The 19,567-nt window shown below is 36.4% G+C and overlaps 1 protein-coding gene across 7 annotated transcripts in view; it reads left to right on the plus strand.

The window, feature by feature from the left end:
* LOC108552350 (uncharacterized) overlaps positions 1 to 19,567 on the plus strand; it is a 199,079-nt gene that overhangs the window by 53,540 nt on the left and 125,972 nt on the right. For 5 of the 7 annotated variants that reach the window (XR_001890547.1, XM_017906851.1, XM_017906854.1 and 2 more), the window contains exon 4: positions 6,302 to 6,443. The exons of the other annotated variants lie outside the window; for them this stretch is intronic. Coding sequence is in view for 4 of the 5 variants with exons in the window: in XM_017906851.1 (XP_017762340.1) it covers positions 6,302 to 6,443 (142 nt within the window). In the remaining variant the exon portion in view is untranslated. The remainder of the gene's footprint in view (positions 1 to 6,301; positions 6,444 to 19,567) is intronic. 7 annotated transcript variants of the gene reach the window in all.

The following is a 19,567-nucleotide window of genomic DNA, read 5'->3' on the forward strand; positions in this document are numbered from 1 at the left end:
GGTGTTCTTTCCCTAAGTTAAATCAGTTTACGAGTTTTGAGTTTGTATTATTGTGTTCCTGTTCTTTCGCCAATTTTCGGTGTCTCAAGACCAGTATTGGCCACCCTACAGTATCTTAGTTTTATAAAACTAATCAAGTATTACTATTCAAATACCCAAATATTAGTTTTCTTCCTTCTAAACATTTCTACCACCGTGGTTAGACATCAGACAATGATGATAAAGGCTAGGACGTAAATAGATTAATTATGGCAGCAAAACAAGTACCATAATTCACTGAACGAATCCTCATCGTATAGGGGTCTCAAACGTCAGATATCTAACAATGAGCTTTTGTCTAATGAAGTTTATGTGATTTTTGTTCATTAATATTAATTTTATTGTCATTGTGACAACTGTTTTGTCTAATTATCTTATTGTACACCGAAGAGATTATTTTGTCTATATTAAATAAATAAATGTTCTATAATTTGAAAGGAAATTCCATCTAGCTAACCCTAAATCGTGATTCAAGTTCTCTCGATGTTCAAAGACCTCGAGCTTTTTAAGAATATCGGAATTCTAGATTGGAGATATATTTTTGAAGCCATCTTACGTAGATCGAGACCTCGCCCGTTCCTAATGTCAATACTTCTGAAGTTACATCCACACACTCAGATAAGTGAAAAATATAGTATGAAAGGAGATCATAGATACGTCACTCATCGCGATTCGGAGGGTTGGAAAAATTATTCGAAATTCGCGTCATAATGTGAAAAAATTCGACACGAGCTATTGCATCCAGTTTCGCACTTGCTGGACAATGCTAAGTGCTTCCCGAGTAGTTTCAAATTCATTTTGTATCCTTTCTCGCAGATCTTGCACATTGCTTGTGTATGTCGTGTGCACCTCTCAAAAGCAAAAATTTGACGAGACAAATACAATTTGTAAATATCGAGTACAGTAAAGAACTAGTGAAGCATGTAATAGCATATGTGAAGGTAGATACAAAGTAGATACTTTGAATATTTTCAATGAACATACAACACATAATTGAAAAAGTAATATAATATACAGGACGTATATCAATATAACCCTCTTACTTATTTTAACCCTTTGGACTCGAAGATTTCTTCGTTATGAAGATGTAATTCGAAGCTCTTCTTAGATTTTTATAAGCTCACTGATACTCTTTATGCTAAAATTAAAGAAGAAAATCGTGAATGTGCGTGAGAAACGAACGACTAGAATAATTTTATTTCGATGTTTTTAATATATTTATCATCATCCATTATTTAAGTTATAGCATTAAAACAAACGGTGACTGAGAGTCACCTTTCGACTGCAAAGGGTTAATTCCTAGATTCATATGCTGATACAGCTTGGTTTATTTCTAAATCACGCTGTATAAACCTAGAACCAAGTCATGAATAGCCTCATTGTCAAATCCAATCCACAAAAATTTCCCTTCACTTGGAAATAGCTAATGTCAGAAATTGTGTTAACCAAACCTCTACTGTAACCGAGGAAGAGAATTCTATTTGCCGAGATGTCTTTGGAAGTAGAGTCTATCTGCCAAGGTCTCTTTCGAAGAAGAGTCTACATACCAAGATCTCCACCACCCTTGAGACATCCAAAGTTGAAACCCCATTTTATTTGCGAAACCACGATTGTTTACGGACCTAATCCGTGAATCGAGGACCAATGTAGACCAACGATTGTTGGTCTGTGAAGCCAACCGGTGCAAATAATTCGATCGAAAATACCAACAGGACGGTAGAGTTCTGTGTTCGGATGTTCCAATTGTTGGTGCTACACAATCCTCGAGGAGACTGTGTCCGTGTTGGATATGTAGCGAATAATCACTCATCGTTAAACAGTTACGCACAAACGCTTACAAGGGAACCTTACGGTCGTGCATATCGCTTTTGGAATGGTAGTAGGTACAAGTTGTAGTACATATCTATTAGGTTGGAAACTAAGTGATTGCGGATTTTAAATAAGAAGGAAAATACAAAATTTTTTAGTGAATCTCAGATTTTGGCGTCGTCTGGGCTGGTTCATCTTGCATCACCCACGATCTTTTCCGATTAACGTTGTTATAAACTATCCACTTTTCGTCGCCAGTTATCAGTCGTTTCAGAAATCGATCAATTTCGTTGCGTTTCAGGAGCGAATCGCAGATGCTAATGCGTTGCGTCAAATGAATTTCCTTAAGCTGATGAGGGATCCATAAATCGAGTTTCTTGACATAGCCAAGCCGTTTTAATTTCTTTCGAATGCATGTATGCGACACATTGAGCTTCTCTGCAATCTCACGTGTCGTGCTATGACGATCTGAATCGATAATGGCCTTGATATGAGTCTCATCAACTTCAACTGGACGGCCAGATCGTTGCGCATTTTTCAGTGAAAAATCACCAGAATGAAATTTGGCAAACCAATTTTGACACTGTCTTTCTTTCGAGGCTTCATTCCCATATACGGCACGTAACTTCTTGCGTGCTTGCGATGTGTTCTTGCCTTTTCGGAAATAAAACAATAAAATATGTCCGAAATGCGCGTCTTGTCCTTCCATTTTTAAATTGGGATAAAAACGAAACTAAATAACTAATCGATACAATTTTTCAACTAAATTAAAGGCGGAAGTCCAAACAACGAGAAAACAATATAAGTTAGGTGCCTTGAACACGCTGGCAAAACAAAAGAATGTGCAAAAGCCATCTATTGACAAAATCCGCAATCACTTAGTTGCCAACCCAATAGTATCAAGAAACCCTAATGGGTTTCTTCACAGTGGGCCTTCGTTTTCCAGACACTTCGATTTTACGTTTTGTATGCAATTAGTATGAATTGACTAGTAATGAATCATTTAACAATCTTTACCAGAGTAAATTTTGGGTTAGCCGGTGGGACAGTTGATTTAGAAAACTGTAAGGAGACGTGTCAAATCTTTGTTGTTATTATTATTTAGTAACTAAGTTAGTTGACGAGTCGCTGAGATTGACTTAGGAGCAGCGTGATTCTCTCACTGAATGAAACGCAACTAACGGTCTGTTTGGAGCAATGTCTTCGCTCTTGAAGTGAATAAAGACTTGTTTGAATGAAAGTTCACTCCTGAAATGAACGAATGACTGTTTATTTGGAGCGATGTCTTCGTTTCTGAGATTGAGAAACGACTGCCAATCTTTCGATCGATTTTTCAATCTTTCCATTCGACTTGCAGTGAAAAAGTGGTTACGAATTGTCAAAAGAGAAACTTTCTTCTGATGGCCAGTTTGTTAGACCAAGAGTGGGCTCTTGGTCCATGAATCAGCCACTCCCAAAGAAGGAAGGAACGTCTTCCATGGCAAGGTTGCTGGTGGATGAGACCCCTCTTTCAGAGTGAGGCTATTGGAGTGTCATCCACGCGTTGTTGACCCTTCGTGAGAGGTGCCTCGGCGATGTTACCTTTAATTTATGGCGTCGAAAGTCGTAACCAGTGCACATGGCCTGGTCTTGACTCGCACAGGCCCATTATCAGCCAAATGCCAAGTGCTGTTGTGTGGTTTTTTAAAATTAAGCACTGAAAAGTGCCTCGTGCCCAGTGACTCGAGAAAATGAAGAACGTTTTGCCAAAATGTGCAGTAAACGGATAAAATGGAAAGTATGGAATGCAAAAATTAGTCAGCATTTAAGATCTGACTGTTAGAAGATCGTAGCTAGTCTTCTAAGCCTGGGTTCTGTCCCACGATGAAACAGCGTAAGCTATTAAATCATAAACAATGATATTCATAAGAGGCACGTACCATCGCTATTACACGAACTTCATTTTTATTGCAGAATAAGATTACAATAAAGAACAGACTATAGATAATCGAAAATAGGACTTATGCTGACAATAGACTCTTCTCCCAAAGTATCCTCCAATTCTTTGGAAGGGTAAGCATACCTTTAAGAGTCTCCTCGTCTATACTAAGCAGATCTGCAGACGGCTTAGGTTTTTGATGGCCACTTATAGTCCATCCAACGAAAGGAGGCACCGGCTGCGCCATCTGCTGGTCGTGATCAGACCAGGGCCGACTTGGAAAGAAGACGTGCAGTGTGAACTCTGAACGTTCCTTCAAACTCTTCAACGTAGCGTCAAGGGGAAATCCATTAACGAAGGAAAGTCTTAAACGATACTGATGAACTGACTAATGGATACTGATGAACCGACTGTGGATTGCTAAAGGGAAAATCGATTTTCCGATTAGTGGTTGACAGGACCGAGGGTGGGCCCTCGGTCCGCGAATCAGTTGCCCCAAAGAAGGGAGGAACGTCTTCCTCGACCAGGTCCGCTGGTGGAGGAAACCTCTCCCTCAAAGGGGGTTGCTGGTGGGCCACCAGCACATTCGTGACCCTTCTTAAAGTGACCGTTACTTTATGGCTTCGAAAGTCGTGACATCGCACATGGCCTGGTCCTTTCCTTTGCAGGTCTATCGTCAGCCAAATCCTAAGTGCTGTTGCCTGCTTTCTAAAATCAATGGCTAAAGAGTGCCTCGTGTCCGGTGACCCGAGGAAAATAAAGAATAGTTTGTAAAGCTTATTGAAAGCTGGAGAAAATAGAAATATCGAAATTGAAATAAAACAGCAATTAGGATCTAGCTACCAGAAGACCCTAACGAGTCTTCTGGGTCTGGGGTTTGTCCCAAGATGGGAAAACGCGTGTGACTTAATAATCCTGAACAACGAGTGATTAAAATCATAACATTGAACGAAGAATTTGTAATAAAAATTTGGTAAACAGTGTTTTAAACCATTTAGCTTTAGGTTTAGTGTTAACTGATCACGCAGGCATTGATGAAAACATTGGTACCTCGTATCTTTATTTTAATTATAGCGATGATAGAAAGGTCGTGGATGTGTTTCGCAGATGCATAACCCGGTCAGCGAGATGAGTGAGTAAAGCTAAACAGACGTTCGTGAGAAATTCATGTGACAGTAGAAGATAGACTATCAGATTGGATCCACGCATGGAACACGTGCATTCGTTTCTCTTTTCAGACTCGTCTCGCTGACCTTCCAAATAGAACAGTTGAAACTGAGGTCACCGTCGACCTAGGTTCGTCCCTCGATATCTGACAGGTGTGACGCCGTGACACGTCGACATATCTGCCTGGCAAAGTCCACATCGTGAGAATACGTCACCCTGACTAGAGAGAAGTTTGACCAGGCTTCAAAACTGAGATTAGCCTAGGTGATTTTGCACCATCCGTTTTAGCCAATATTTTTTAACTAATGGAACACCATTTTCTTTGATAGAAGTTATTCTCATTTCATGATCTGAAATAGTCAGCCTTATGCTGTTCTGTCCCAGGGGCCATGTTTATAGCATAACTCTTAATATATAGCATATTTTGCATATTTGCATATAGCAATTAGAGATGTGTAGTATATTTCTAATTTTGGATAATTCTAACGATTTTATTATTTTGTATTACGACTTTAAATGTATTACGACTTCGAAGGTTTGACGTGCCTCGTTGCCCTCTCAGTGGATTGAGTCCTGTACCTAAATGCAATGGTTCAGGAAATTGACAACATTTACAACTACCAGACTACAGACAGATTGGACTAAGACTTGCACTTTTAACAGATCTAGCGGTTTACAATATATTTTATATTGCGACTGCAATTCCGGAGGATAGATGTGCCTCACCGCCGTTCTAGCGGATTCAGTTGTAAAGGCAAAGGCGAAAGTTTAGGAATTTTTACAAGTACCAGACTCGACAGATGGGGCCCACGTGTGACAGACCCAACAAGCGACGGACGGTCACCACTTATAAATCACGTCGTTGACCATCAAAAATCGGCTCCTTGACAGTTTCCTACTGCTTAGCCAAAGGTCCTTCCGTCACACCCTCTGTCCAATTAAAACTCCTTACTTTTCCACCACCAACGTTTATTTTGCCCAATCAGAACTAAACTGGAGAAAACACCGGACAGGACACGACGAGACACGACATAGATCAAATTCGGGAAATCAGTTCGTCTTCGACACCGATCCTTGAAACATCTTACTTACACGTATAAACGCGTGTTCGAAACGGTACTCCGTTCAACGTCTCCATCCGTTATAACTATTCTATACTTTTCTATAAATAAACGCTCTCTTTTGACTACACACGCTGGATCCTTATTATTACAACTAGTCACGCAATATTAATTTGGCGCGTGATAAGCGATGTAGGACATCGAAGGGATTCGATAAATAGAACGCTACAGATGTGTTTGCTTAGAAGCTTAATAATTTGTCGATGCTGAATCCATAATATGTTCGTGAATTCCTTTGATTTTGCAGGCTCAGTGACAGGGATTCCTGGTGTTCCGGAAAATATAACGGTGATGTTCCTGAATCCGACGTCTGTCCGCGTTTCTTGGAGCACCAGCCAGGTCGATCAAGTTGAGAAGTACGACGTCACGTACAAGCCAACTGATGCCAGGTGCGTTCTACGGATTTCTCTGTTCCACACGTTTTGTTCTCTTGCATGTGCATAATTAACGAGACTTCTTCGATTCATTTTCCACAAATTAGCATGATCTTAATAGCATCTCGACGTATAATTAGAAGTTTCGAATAGAAGAGGACAGGTAATCACGAGATGGACGTGTAGCTAGGATTTGGAACATGATTCTTCGTTTAGGTCTTTTGGTTTCTTAGCTCTTGACATACCAAGGTGTGAGAATTGACTTCTTGACAGCAGGGACTTTTAAACTTTTTATGGTTTTATTATTATTATTTTTTGATAAATATTATACACTTTTTCACAAAGTTAAGGAATTAATTTGGACTGGAAAATTGTCGATCTTTGAGGGACTGCAATTTAGTTGAGAGGAATCGTACAGAAATACAGCTAGGCTGACTTTAAAGAGCGAAATTTTTACTTTCACATCCCTGAATTGGATTTTTGAATAACTCTTTATTTTAACACACAGAGTAGAAAGCAATGGTACCTTTTTTCTAATGAAATTTTACCGATTTAAATGATTCTACGGATCTTGGAAAATTTTAAAATTCTTATCGTGATTCCTTTTTACAGTAATTTTGTAGCAAGATTCTTTTTTCAATAATTATAATACTTGGAAATTCATTTACGATTTTTTCTCCCTATTTCATCGCACTTTTGTATAATCCTCTTTTGTGCTGCCAGTATTAAAATTACCCTTCGATTTTCTTCGCTTCGATTTCCAAAAATTTAAAAATTAAAAATTTTTGAATCTCATGAAATTTTAAATTTGGATATGGAAAATTTAAAAATTAAATTCCAACTCGCACATTCTTTACTACTCCATTTTGTCATCCTATGAGAACAACTCATTACCTATACCCTAAATAAAAATCTTGCAGGACTCACAGTGGTTTCTCTATTTTTTTTCTAAAAATCATTTTACCTTTGTCCTTCCCTCTTTCTGTCCCTATTTTCCGGAATTAGTGACGAGGTACATGGTATTTTTAACAGTCGTCGATAGGCATCAAGAAAACATGTATCTGAGTCCTTGTATGTCTCCACCTTGATATGCTAAGGGTCAAGTATGAACGATCAAAAGGAGAACGAATTTCTATTTATACGAAAGTTCTTAGTATCTGCATGCTTGAAAATTTTATTTCGCGAAATAACCCTTTTGAATTATTTGCAAACATAAATTTTAAAAACGATAATCTAAATATTTTTTAAAAAATATTAATACAATATATTACAATGGTCTGTGCAATTGAAGCAGGTTATACACTCCCTTTGATTTAAGGAAAAATGGAGACGAAAAAGTTGAATGGTTTAACCAGATCTATTTCCCTACTGTGCAATTTTGTCCCCAAGCGAAGCACTGTACTCGCACCATTGTCCCTTCGAAGGAATTCTTTTTCCCTGCAGTCTGCGAGAATGCATTTAGGTGACACGGTCGAGAAACGAATAAATCATGAAAATATGGTTTAATAGAAATTATGATAAATTTATGTTGCTTTATTCTGCGGTATTTCTTTCTTCAAAGCGTTTGGGTTTCACTGTACACTGTTGGTCGTATGTATCAGCACACTCTGCGAGGAATAATAATGAAAGGAACGTCTCTAATTTCTTATGAAACTTTGAATAATATTACTGGATTCATCTCGTGTTATAAAACACGAACGATTTTATGTAAATGAAGTACAAACCTGTGCATTGATTGCTCGGGAGACAGATTTTCCAAATTATGCATGCAAATTATGAGAAAAGAAATCAATAGAATAGCAGTGAGCATTCGTAGGGGTAAAAGGCTAGGTTTTTCAGGAGACTCTTTCATAAGAGCAAAACAGATGAAGGTCGATAGCATGAGTGAGCTTATAAGAAGGATCATAGGTGCACTTATTGCTGACAGTAGTTCAGAGAAAAAATATTCCAAGCTGAATAATCGAGATGAAATATTTGTCAGATATTCTGTCACTAACAAGAAGAGTGCAAGTCCTTGGAATCATAGATTTAGTTGAAACTTTGAAAATTTGTAGATTTAGTTATCCAGTTCAAGAAAATACTCGACTACTCGATAGTTTTCGAGATATTTATGATTAGAGTTTTATTATTGCCTTAATTACAGATTTATTTCGAATATTTGTCAAGTGCCTAAGTGACCTAATGGTGATATCCGAAAATTCCCACGCTGGTGGCAACTATAATATAACTATAATATAGATAAAAGGATAACTATTCGGAAGAAATCTGTAGTTAAGAATAATAAAGCTTTAACCACTTGCGCTGGAAAGACGTGTCACGCACGTCTTAATGCTTTTGTCACAGAATCGCCAACGACGTGGTATACACGTCGTTAGGCAATTGTTACAGAAACACTGGACCGTTCTGGCACACGCGTCTGTGAATTTCTTGCCACCGCAAGTGGTTAGTCATAAATGTAGGATCGGATTTTGGGTGGACTGACTCAAGATAGTATTGTTGGCTTCTTAATAGAATAAAATAAACTTATAAATAGAATGACGGCTATGACACAAGAGAGATTCGCTATGGGCACGCTCTTCTGACCTTTCTTAGACTGGCTTGGACTTTTTACATACTGGCTTACACACTGACTGACACACTGACTTTCACTGTCTTAGACTTTGGACACTCTTCGACTCTTCAAGACTGACACACTCTCTGACTAACGCACTCTGACTGATGGACTGTCTTAGACTTCTTACGCACTGATTGGCCTACTCGAACTACATTGAATTACGTTGAATGAAAATTGGCAGTTAGACATTTTGAATATAACCGCTAATTAGAAGATGCTTTGAAACACAAAGTGCCCCATTGAACAATTGAAAATTTTTATTAGGACATCAAAAACATATTAGAACGAATCTTGCATCTAGCGGTGCACTCCCGTGGCGTTCTGAGGGAAGCATGTGATTTCGGCGTGGCAGTCAAAGAGTTAATAGAATAAAATAAGCTTATAAATAGAATGACGGCAGCTGGCTATGAAACAAGAGATTCGCTATGGGTACACTCTTCTGAACTTTCTTAAACTGACTCTTATAAACTGAGTTTAGACTTGACACACTGTCTTTGACTGAAAACTCTTAGACTTTGGACATTCTTAGACTGACTGATGGACTGTCTTAGACCGAACTGTTAGACTGACTTGGACTTCTTACACACTCTGACTCGCCTGCACCCTTGCACCCTTATTTAAACCATTCGTTCTATCCTTTTTTCACATTCAGGCTTTCCTTCCCAATCATGCCTCTTTCCTCGCAACCTCGGTGGACCTGGTACTTCAAACTCATGCCGCAGTCATAAACTAACTTCCAATCGTCTATCGCACTCTGTCATACACATCCATTCGATCCTCTTGCACGTGGTCACCTTTGTTCTAAGTTCAAACACTCCCGACAGTCTTTCAAGGCCATACTTATTCCAATTCTACATAAATATCTCAAAAACTATGGAGTAGTTGCCCTTATAATGGTACATTTTCTTGAACTAGATGACTAAATTTACAAGCCTGCAAAGTTTCAACTAAATCAATTACCCAAAGTACTTACACCCTTTTGTAAAATTAAAAGTACCATCTTCATAAATGCACACGTCTAGGTATCTCTCTTCTCATCCTAATTGCATTGTTCATCGTTGGATAAAGAGTTTTCTAAATTTTCAATCCTATTTCGTTAGAGTGATCAGATCTGACAGACGCATTAGATTAAGTTATACTGATTCCAGTTTTCACTGGGAAAATTGTGCGAATCAACGTGGTACGAGTAGCGGTAATGGTAGCAGGAGCCATTTAGGGTAAGTGTGCCTCGGGTAACCAGTGCCTAAACAAACCAGTGTCATACGATCACTAGAAGCCACTTGAATTGCGAACCTATCAGATAATTTACTTATGGCAATAGACGTATGTCAACGTGGAATATTGAATAATTAATTTACCAAGTAATACCCACTATAAATTGAGTATTTGAATCGATTAAACGAATTAAATTATGAATATATTTGTGTAGCTTATTCGATGACAGAATTTTGAATTGTGTGACACACACAAAGTGCTTCCATCATTGAAAATAATTATAAATATGAATTTTATTGGGACAAGTGAACTATGGTTTAAAAAATTATACCAGTGAAAATCACCATCTGCAGATTACTATAATGTGGATAATTATAGAGCGAGGACGATTTATAAATTTATTAAATGCAGAAATAAAATGTAAAAAGTCATGCTTTTATGATTTTTCATATATACTATGATCAGAGTAGGTATTATTTTTTCTGCTTTCATATACATGAAGGTTGTGCGAAAATATTTGTTAGTAAACAGCTTAGGTCTCATGGACTACTGGTTCTACTCTCCTAGAATAGATCCCGTAGGTTTACAGGTCCTGTTTACGTTGCATAGGTACAGAATGTTTGGATACCGCGGGCTAGTCCAAAATAGTAACCTAAATTAACCGAAACCGTAAAAATGTGAAATTTTATATTTTTAATATTTAATAAAAAAATAAAACACCAACAGTAAAATTACTATATTAATTTCGTTACAATTACTGTGCAAATATTTTTTGGCAGTTTCGTTAGTCGATGATAGTAATTTAAACTAACCCAAAACGTAAAAATACGAAATTTGATATTTCTAATGTTAAATGAAAAACTATAACACTAACAATAAAATCACTATACTAATTTCGTTACAATTACTGTGCAAATATTTTTTGGCAGCTTAGTTAGTCGATGATAGTAATTTAAACTAACCCAAAACGTAAAAATTCGAAATTTGATATTTCTAATATTAAATCAAAAACTATAACACCAACAAAAATATTACTATATTAATTTCGTTAAAATTACCGTGTAAAAATTTATGGCAGCCTAGTTAGTCCATAATAATAACCTAAATTAATGGAAAACCTAAATAAACATAATTTCCTGTTTTTAATATTAAATCAAAAAAACATAACACTAAAAATAAAATCAGTATTAACACTTACATGTATTAATTTTGTTAAAATTACCGTGTAAATATTTTTTGGCAACCTGGTTGGTCCATAATAGTAACCTAAATTAACCTAAATAGTAACCTAAATAGTAACCAAAATAAAGCGTAAGAAAATGTAATTTGATATTTAATATTAAATTAAATAACATAACACCAACAATAAAACCACTACTAACACTTTCATACATTAATTTCATTAAAATTAACCCTTATTTAATAAACATTTTTCGGCACCCTAATTATATAAATCATCTAATTATATCATATGTTCTTCAGTAAATAATAGCTAAAATATATCTGACACAATTCTTATAGCATTTTTAGATATCCCAAATTATTATAATATATTATAATTATAAAATTATAATCAAAATTTTGACAAATATTTTACTTAAATATGTGACATTTAAATTTCCATTGCACGTTTGTTCGGGTAAAACTAAATAGCTCGTAATGACAAATTAAGTAAATATTTTCGTATTTACTTTTAATGTATACTTACCTACACCATTGTACTCCATTAGGAGAAACGTACAACAGATTTCATTCGAGATTCTGTGCAGTAAGAAGCAGAGATTGTATAATTAGGTATACCCAATTGGCACTTACCTATTTAACAGGGGGTTAAGCATTGGAATTGCTGTGGAAGGAAATTGGATTCGTATCAGAGTTTCGATGCAAATTCGATTGAACCCAGACGCAGTTACGACCTCGTTCGAATAGCAAGCAAACCGTGGAACTTTAATTTTTAGCTCCTTCATTCCCTAAAACTAGACTGGAAGATGATAGTAGGGCAGACGAGCGTGCTTCATGCATAAGACATATACCCATCCGATACGAGTCAATCCGTTCCAGAAGAATACATTAACCTAAATATCACACGTTTCATCTCCATGGAAGATCTGTAGATAACAGACGTGTACAATTTCTATTTCGGACCATGTACACATTGAACGTATTTACCTTTTTACTTTTCACGATATATAAGTTTTCATGGTTCCTTTGTAAGGAATATTGTTTGATACTGTTTAATATTGTTTAACGCTGTTTAATACTGTTTAATACTGTTTAGTATTATTTAATACTGTTTAATACTGTTTAATACTCTTCCTCATAATCCTTTCTTCACGAGACACCTTTGCTTGTACAGTTTCTCACTGCAATAATTAACGACACGTTGCAGTGAATCACGATTTCTCAACTCCTTAATTAAACCTCATAAATTATACAGAGTGCATCTTTGTTCTTATTGAAGGTAGGGAAAACTTGTATACATATGGAGTATCTAAATATAGGTAGTTCTTAAATAAAGTTGAATAAAATATACAGTTAATTAAACAGTGATATACGAGCAGTTCACTGCACAAATCGATTAACTCCACTTTTTGAAAAATCTTAAATTTAAGTGTCAAAGCACTTGATATAGTCATAACTTTTTATATTTATAATAACTTTCCCTGATAATTAAGATTAACACCATTAAACGACAAAAATTTTTTGGCCACCGAATAATAAATAATTTATTTCAGAGGTCACTTTGATTAACTCCGTACTCTAATGTAAATCGTTGCAATAATGCAACTCAAATGCACTAGCAAGCCACGAATGATAACGGTGAATTTTTTAGTGCCGCCTTATCAGAATTTAAGTAAAATTTAGTAAAATTTAAATTTATTACTTTTTTCGCTTGCCAAATCGATTAACTCTTCCAGTAACATAAAAATGGTAACATTACTAACGATTACCTTTTGGCTATTTTTTCTTATAAATTTTATATACCGTTAGATGAAAGTTACATTTGTATTTATGCATTCTAATTAGAACTACTGATCTATAATAGGTACTTAAACACAGTGAGCATAGATAATAGTAATTTTAACGGTACGACGAAGATAAGTAAATATATTGATTACAATTCTAACACGATATGAGTGAACGCCAATTCTTTTTAAAGGCAGGTGTACATTTTTGGTAATTGCAAACTGAAAATTCCAAGACTATAGTTGGTCCAAAGAGACGAGATACCAATGTTTACATTATCGTCTGCGTGATCAGTTAACTCTTTGGGGCACAGGATTTCAGATAATAAAATAGACCCATGTTGCATAGAAATTTTATTGCGTTTTAAACGGAACAAAATTGGTATATTTTTGCTAATAAAGGAATCGCATAATGTAAAAACATAAAACCAGGAAAAAAGATTGTCGCAATAAACCTTCCGCTTGCAACAATCGATGAACCTGTACTGGCATGCTGAATGTTGCAAACACAGGCGAATACATTTATAACATTCGTCGAGGGTATTATCAACTGCTTTACGTAAATAAGACGAAATATAAACCTATGTGCATACAGCTATTGCAATATTTCGAGGTGGGACTAAAAATGCCCCACTATGCATTACGGTGCATCAAAAAGGAGGGACACTTTTAATCCCACCGTGCCCCAAAGAGTTAAGTGGTCTGCAGCTATTGGTCTATTTTCCTGAGCTTCAGGAACCAGGACCCAGGACCCAATTCTTGGACCCCCTTCATCTCATAATTCTATTATAAAATCCCTACAACGGGGACTAAATTATTAAGTACCGTGAAATCGGCTCTAATCTGATCACTTGCAGTCGTCGCATTCGGTATCTCGTCTCGTTGGACAAACTATAATTATTCAGACTAAATTGGTACATCCAGTGTTAAAACTACCTCATTCCATTCGAAAATATTGCACACCCATCCATCGATTATTCGTTAACGAATGTTTCTCCGATAGGTTTTATTTTCGTCTTGCCCACTCATTTTTACTCGCTTTCCCTTTTATAGCTCTTTCTGTTTAGAGTTCTCAAACCTATGACACTACGTATATAATATTGATACTGTCACTTAATAAATCTACAACAAATTTTTAAAGAAATGCTAGAAGGTTTCTGAACAGTCCACTAATAGTATGTGTCCCATTTTTCAGAAATATAGTAGGTGTCCTGACGCTCATAAAAATGGCCGAATCTCTAACCCAAAGCAAATGTTGGTTACTTACTACCCTTAATTACTTGCACTATAATGAGGAGTCCAACTCGTCTCGAATTTTTCATAGTAAATCTCATGATTATAGGCTGTGCTAATCGTGCAATCATAATTATATTTCACACGTTCTGACGTGCACAAAATTCGAAGAATTTCTGAAATTTTTGTCTAATTTTGACGTAGATAGAATAGGTATGACTATAATAATATTAGTGTTTAACTATAATTAAATACCAATTCGAAGTATAATTTTTCGTAATTAAATCGTAGTGCAAGGAGTGAAACTGTATGATATCTGGTAGGTACGTGATTTTAAACCATACACTTGCCATTCTGGAACATCTGAATTGCTTATTCTTATAAACAATTACAATAAAATCATAACATTTTACATATTTAATAAATTAAAAATTTTTTAAATTGTATTTTATATATTTCAATAATTTTAATAAATACTGAAATTATTCTTATAAATAAGCACTCTGTTTGACTATAAGTAGGTTACGTCTCTGTTACAAATCCAAAACAAAATGGCGTTAGACCGAGTAACCTTAATTTTTCTTTTTCCATTTCCATATAATTATAACAGGCTTATAAAAATCTATTAACAATTATGTTCAATTAATAACGAATATAAACATGTGAGAAGCAAACCTTCAGTTTCTTTAACTCTGGTACTATTGATGTCTATGAATTTCTTGCTAAATCGTTCAATTTGTTTCTTTTAAGCCTGTTCCCACGCGTCACGTATTGTCTCGAAGTTATTTCCTTCTTATGAACGCGTGGGCTGCTCTAGACGTATTACGGTCTAGAGCTGTTATTGTTTGGTAGCCCGAATGTTAATCTGCTACTTCCTTACCCCCTTTCCCGGAGTCGCGATGAAGTAGAAGGTTTTACTGTGATCGTTTGCGAGTTCGAACTAGACTCTTTGAAGACTGGACTGTGTCTGTTTGAAAGTTGGAATTTGACTGTTTGGAAGTTGTGGTTTGACTCACTGACCCTTTTCCGCTAGTCAGTTCTTCGCCTTGGCATGTCGAGGATGCGCGCTGATTGGTTGTTTAGAAAAATGTTAATTTCCCAATCAACGGCATCCTAAGTGTCGTGATCACCCCTTCTATGCGCCCTTGGTGCGCCTTCTCCTGCAAGGGTGGGATGACACTTGAGGGGGCGTGAGATCATGGGTTTTTCCCAAGGGTTACGGTGTTCGTCCAGGTCCGGTTCGTCGGTGGTTTGTTACCCTGAGCGGGACTTCGGGATGACCCTTCAGAATTACCGAGGTTTATAACACGTCCTTTGGTTATTGAGCGTAGGCGAAATGAAGATTTGAAAGAATATTAGTTTCATTGCCCCCCAATATACCTAGAGCCCAACTCTAAAATAGTCTGACTTTCCGATCGTGTTATAAACCTTAGAAATACCGACCTCACGGCTCATTTAGCGATGCCAAGGCGGGATACTCCATATGCACCGCGTAACAAAGCCTTCTAATATCGTTCCCTTCTTCGAGCAGTTATTTTGCTATGCTATTTGGATGTCGTCATCTGTTATGAAAATTCGCATAATGTTTCACGTAATCACGAACGTGATTAATATTTAGGTGATTATGTAATGCTTCGTTGTTGATGTACCACGGTGCACAAGTTATTGTTCCGAGTACCTTGTTTTGTACACGTTCGATTATGTCAATGTTTGACTGGTTAGCACAAGCACATAGTTGCGTCCTATAGATCCAGGTGAAAATCAGAGTAGCTTTATACATATAGTAATAGTTTATTGATTAACGATAAGGGTGGTCAACCAACGTTAATTTTGGCTATTCTTAATGATCTTCAAAAATTCATCGTCACGAATTGGCATGACAACATGAGCTAATATAATTTTTGACAAGGTGCGAATGGGAAATTGCCTTCAGGTCTTAAAGTGTTTGGTTCTAAGTGCACTTTGAACTTTTACCAAGGAACCAAACGGTTAATTCAAACGTGTACGTTCAACAACTCGCCAAACTGAGCGATGTAGTTCAAGAAAAGCGACCAGAATTGGCAAATCGTAAGGGTGTTGTTTTCCAGAATGATAATGCAAAGCTCCATACATCTTTGTTAACTCGCCAAAAATTATTGGAGCTAGGTTGGGATGTGCTGTCACATCCACCATATAGCCCTGACCTTGTGCTTTCAGATTGCCATTTATTTCGTTCCATGCAGAACTCCATAAATGGTACAATTTTTAATAACTCTGATGATGTAAAATCACACTTAAATCAGTTTTCTGCTGGAAAAAATCAAACGTTTCATGGACATGGAATTATGACATTGCCTGAAAGATGGCAAAAGGTCATCGAAAAAAATGGACAATACCTAATTGAACAAAGTTATATTCTTAAGCAAAAATTTAGTATTTTCCTTTTTACTTGAAATCCACAATCATTTAGTTGCCAACACAATATTATAAAGATTGTATATCATTGCATTCCGTATAATATCTGTTATACTTGTGTGAAAGAATTCATGAGGAAATAGATTTGTTTAAACAGTTCAACTTTTTCTTGTGTTCTAATTATTCACAAAACAGAAATATATTTGAATTATGCTGCATGGACCATTCTATACAACAGTGTCTCTCATCCTTTTATGTTTGTAATGATAATACTGTTCAATAAGAATTTTAATTTGTAATATCCATTGGATATTTCCTGTAGAGTTTACTTTCCTGAAAATGAATCCGTAATCGAATCCTCAATTTTCGAAAATCGTGAATTTCTCTAAAAAGGCGTGATATTTGGCAAAAATAGAGTATTACATGAAAAGTGAGAAGGTTAAGAGACTCATTCTGATCTTACAAGTTGGGTGAGAGTATCCCGAGTTTATCAGTGTTCATAATTATAATTATTTCTGCTTCTGAACAACTATAATAGGTCATCAAAGTTTAAAAATAAGTTTCCAAAGAGGGTTTTCTACGCATAACCTTCCCTTTTTGCAAAAAGTTCTTTATTTGATACGAATTTGCTACACAGTATTGTATTCTGTAGGTTTTTCTGAAGAGGAAACCATGGAATAAAATTGTCGAAATACAACCGTTTTCATTTGAAAATATTCGATTGTAACGCGTATACGGGATTTTACCGCCACGAGCCATTGCTCGATTCTGTAGCCCCAGCAGTGCCGTAACTACGCGTAATCCAAGTACCAAGTGCAATGGCGATAACATACAACAGTCAACTCAAAAAAAAATAGAAAAAAGAGAAGAAAATTCTGTTATAAACTTTCAAAAAATTGACAAAAATAATTGATAAAAGGAGCTTTGAAAATTTACAATAGATATAAAATATTTTAAGATTGGAACGTAACTCTTTGCTTGGTATCGTTTCCCAAAATTTATTCTTTGGAAAACAATACCAATTACCAGTTCTCATCACGTGGAAATGGCTACGCATCGAAACTCGGGCATGCGCCACAGTGACGCAAGCCTACTGGCGCCATCTGTATCAAAGATACCCTAATCTAACTTGGAACGAAAGAAGTTAAAGCGAAGCTACTGACACTTAATTAAATTTCGTGTCTTACAAAATGAAATTCGATTCGGTATACTGAAACTTATTACTCTAGAGTCGCAACGCTGATATATTTCATTTCAACGGACTCTAATGTTTCCAAGTTCCCACAAAATTGGGGAATCATGTATGAAAAATGCGAGCAAAGAAGAACCAAGTTAAAATCGCGATGCGTCCGAACGAGTTGGCGATTATTCGAAAAACCGACTAACCTACGCGACGTATTCTCGTTTACAAGACAACTTCATTCCTCGGCACTCTTCCACTTGGACCTAGCCCACCCAACCACCACAGACCCCACCATGACTTATTCGCGAACGAAGGTGGTCAACGAACCGACGAAACACCCAAAATCAACCCGTGGCCCCCTAGCGAGGCCCGTGTCACGTAGGCCCAAACCTCAAGGAGTAGAAACCCGGGAATCATCCCTGGTGACTAACCGCAGGCCCATATACAGTCTCGACGGCTACAGGACCATTACCCCGGCGCGTACGCGATGGTACACAGGACGACTAGGGCCGCAAACTCTCGTATTGATTCTAGATGAGCCACCAACCCGGCGACCATCCTAGAATCGATGCGTGACGAAGGTAGCAGTGGCCGGAATGAATATCGGAACGAGTCGTTTGGATAACTTACGAAGCATGGAATTGTCGAGTACACGAGAGTACGTCGAGCAGGCTAGTCGGTGCTTAAGAACGATCGCGATTATCGCGAGAACAATTATGTTCTATTTGGTAAACGAAAGGAATAAGCGAGGGAAAATACGAAATACATATATTCGCACCAAATTAGGTAGCTTACCTTTGTACAGATAACGCGAACATGAAAATTACAATTAGCCTAGGAATTTATCTTGTAATTACTTATAATATTACACTTAATATTCGAATTCCGAAATAAAGATAAATAGAAACGAAAAAATAAAATCTGAAAAAGGAAGGAATAATTAAAACCTGAAAAAGCAGAAAATAATTAACGCCTGAAAACAAAAAAAGAGAGAAAAAAATGATTGATACTTGAAAACAAAAAGAAATTATTAAATTGTTTAAGAGATCGGATGTTATGCTTGGTGTGGCCAACTCTAACCTCACTTTAGATCCCCCCACCCCTCTCCCCGCGTACGACGAAAATATTGATGTTACACTTTTGAAGTCAAACCGACAAATGACTCCTATACCGACAGGACGCCCTTTATATAGCTCGCGATCGACCGAAAATCAACGGAAACTTCCGAACTTCACCGATTCCATTAATTATTATTTTTCTGCTTTAATAGCCAATAGTTTGTTAATTTTTTCACTTTTATTAAAAATTTACGTTGTGAACAATTTGTTATTAACAATAAGTATAGTAATTGATAAATTTTTGTAATAAGTACGTTATAAATTCAAGTAATAATCAATAATTTATTAATTTTTCCTCTTTCATTATAAATTTACGTTGTGAACAATTTGTTATTAACAATATTAATTTGTAATTAATAATTAGTATAATAATTTATACAGTTTTTGCAAATTACAGGTTCCTTTCGACATAAGTA

This window comes from Eufriesea mexicana, unplaced genomic scaffold (assembly GCF_001483705.2).
Source record: "Eufriesea mexicana isolate 0111107269 unplaced genomic scaffold, ASM148370v2 scaffold6248, whole genome shotgun sequence".
Classification (NCBI taxonomy): domain Eukaryota; kingdom Metazoa; phylum Arthropoda; class Insecta; order Hymenoptera; family Apidae; genus Eufriesea; species Eufriesea mexicana.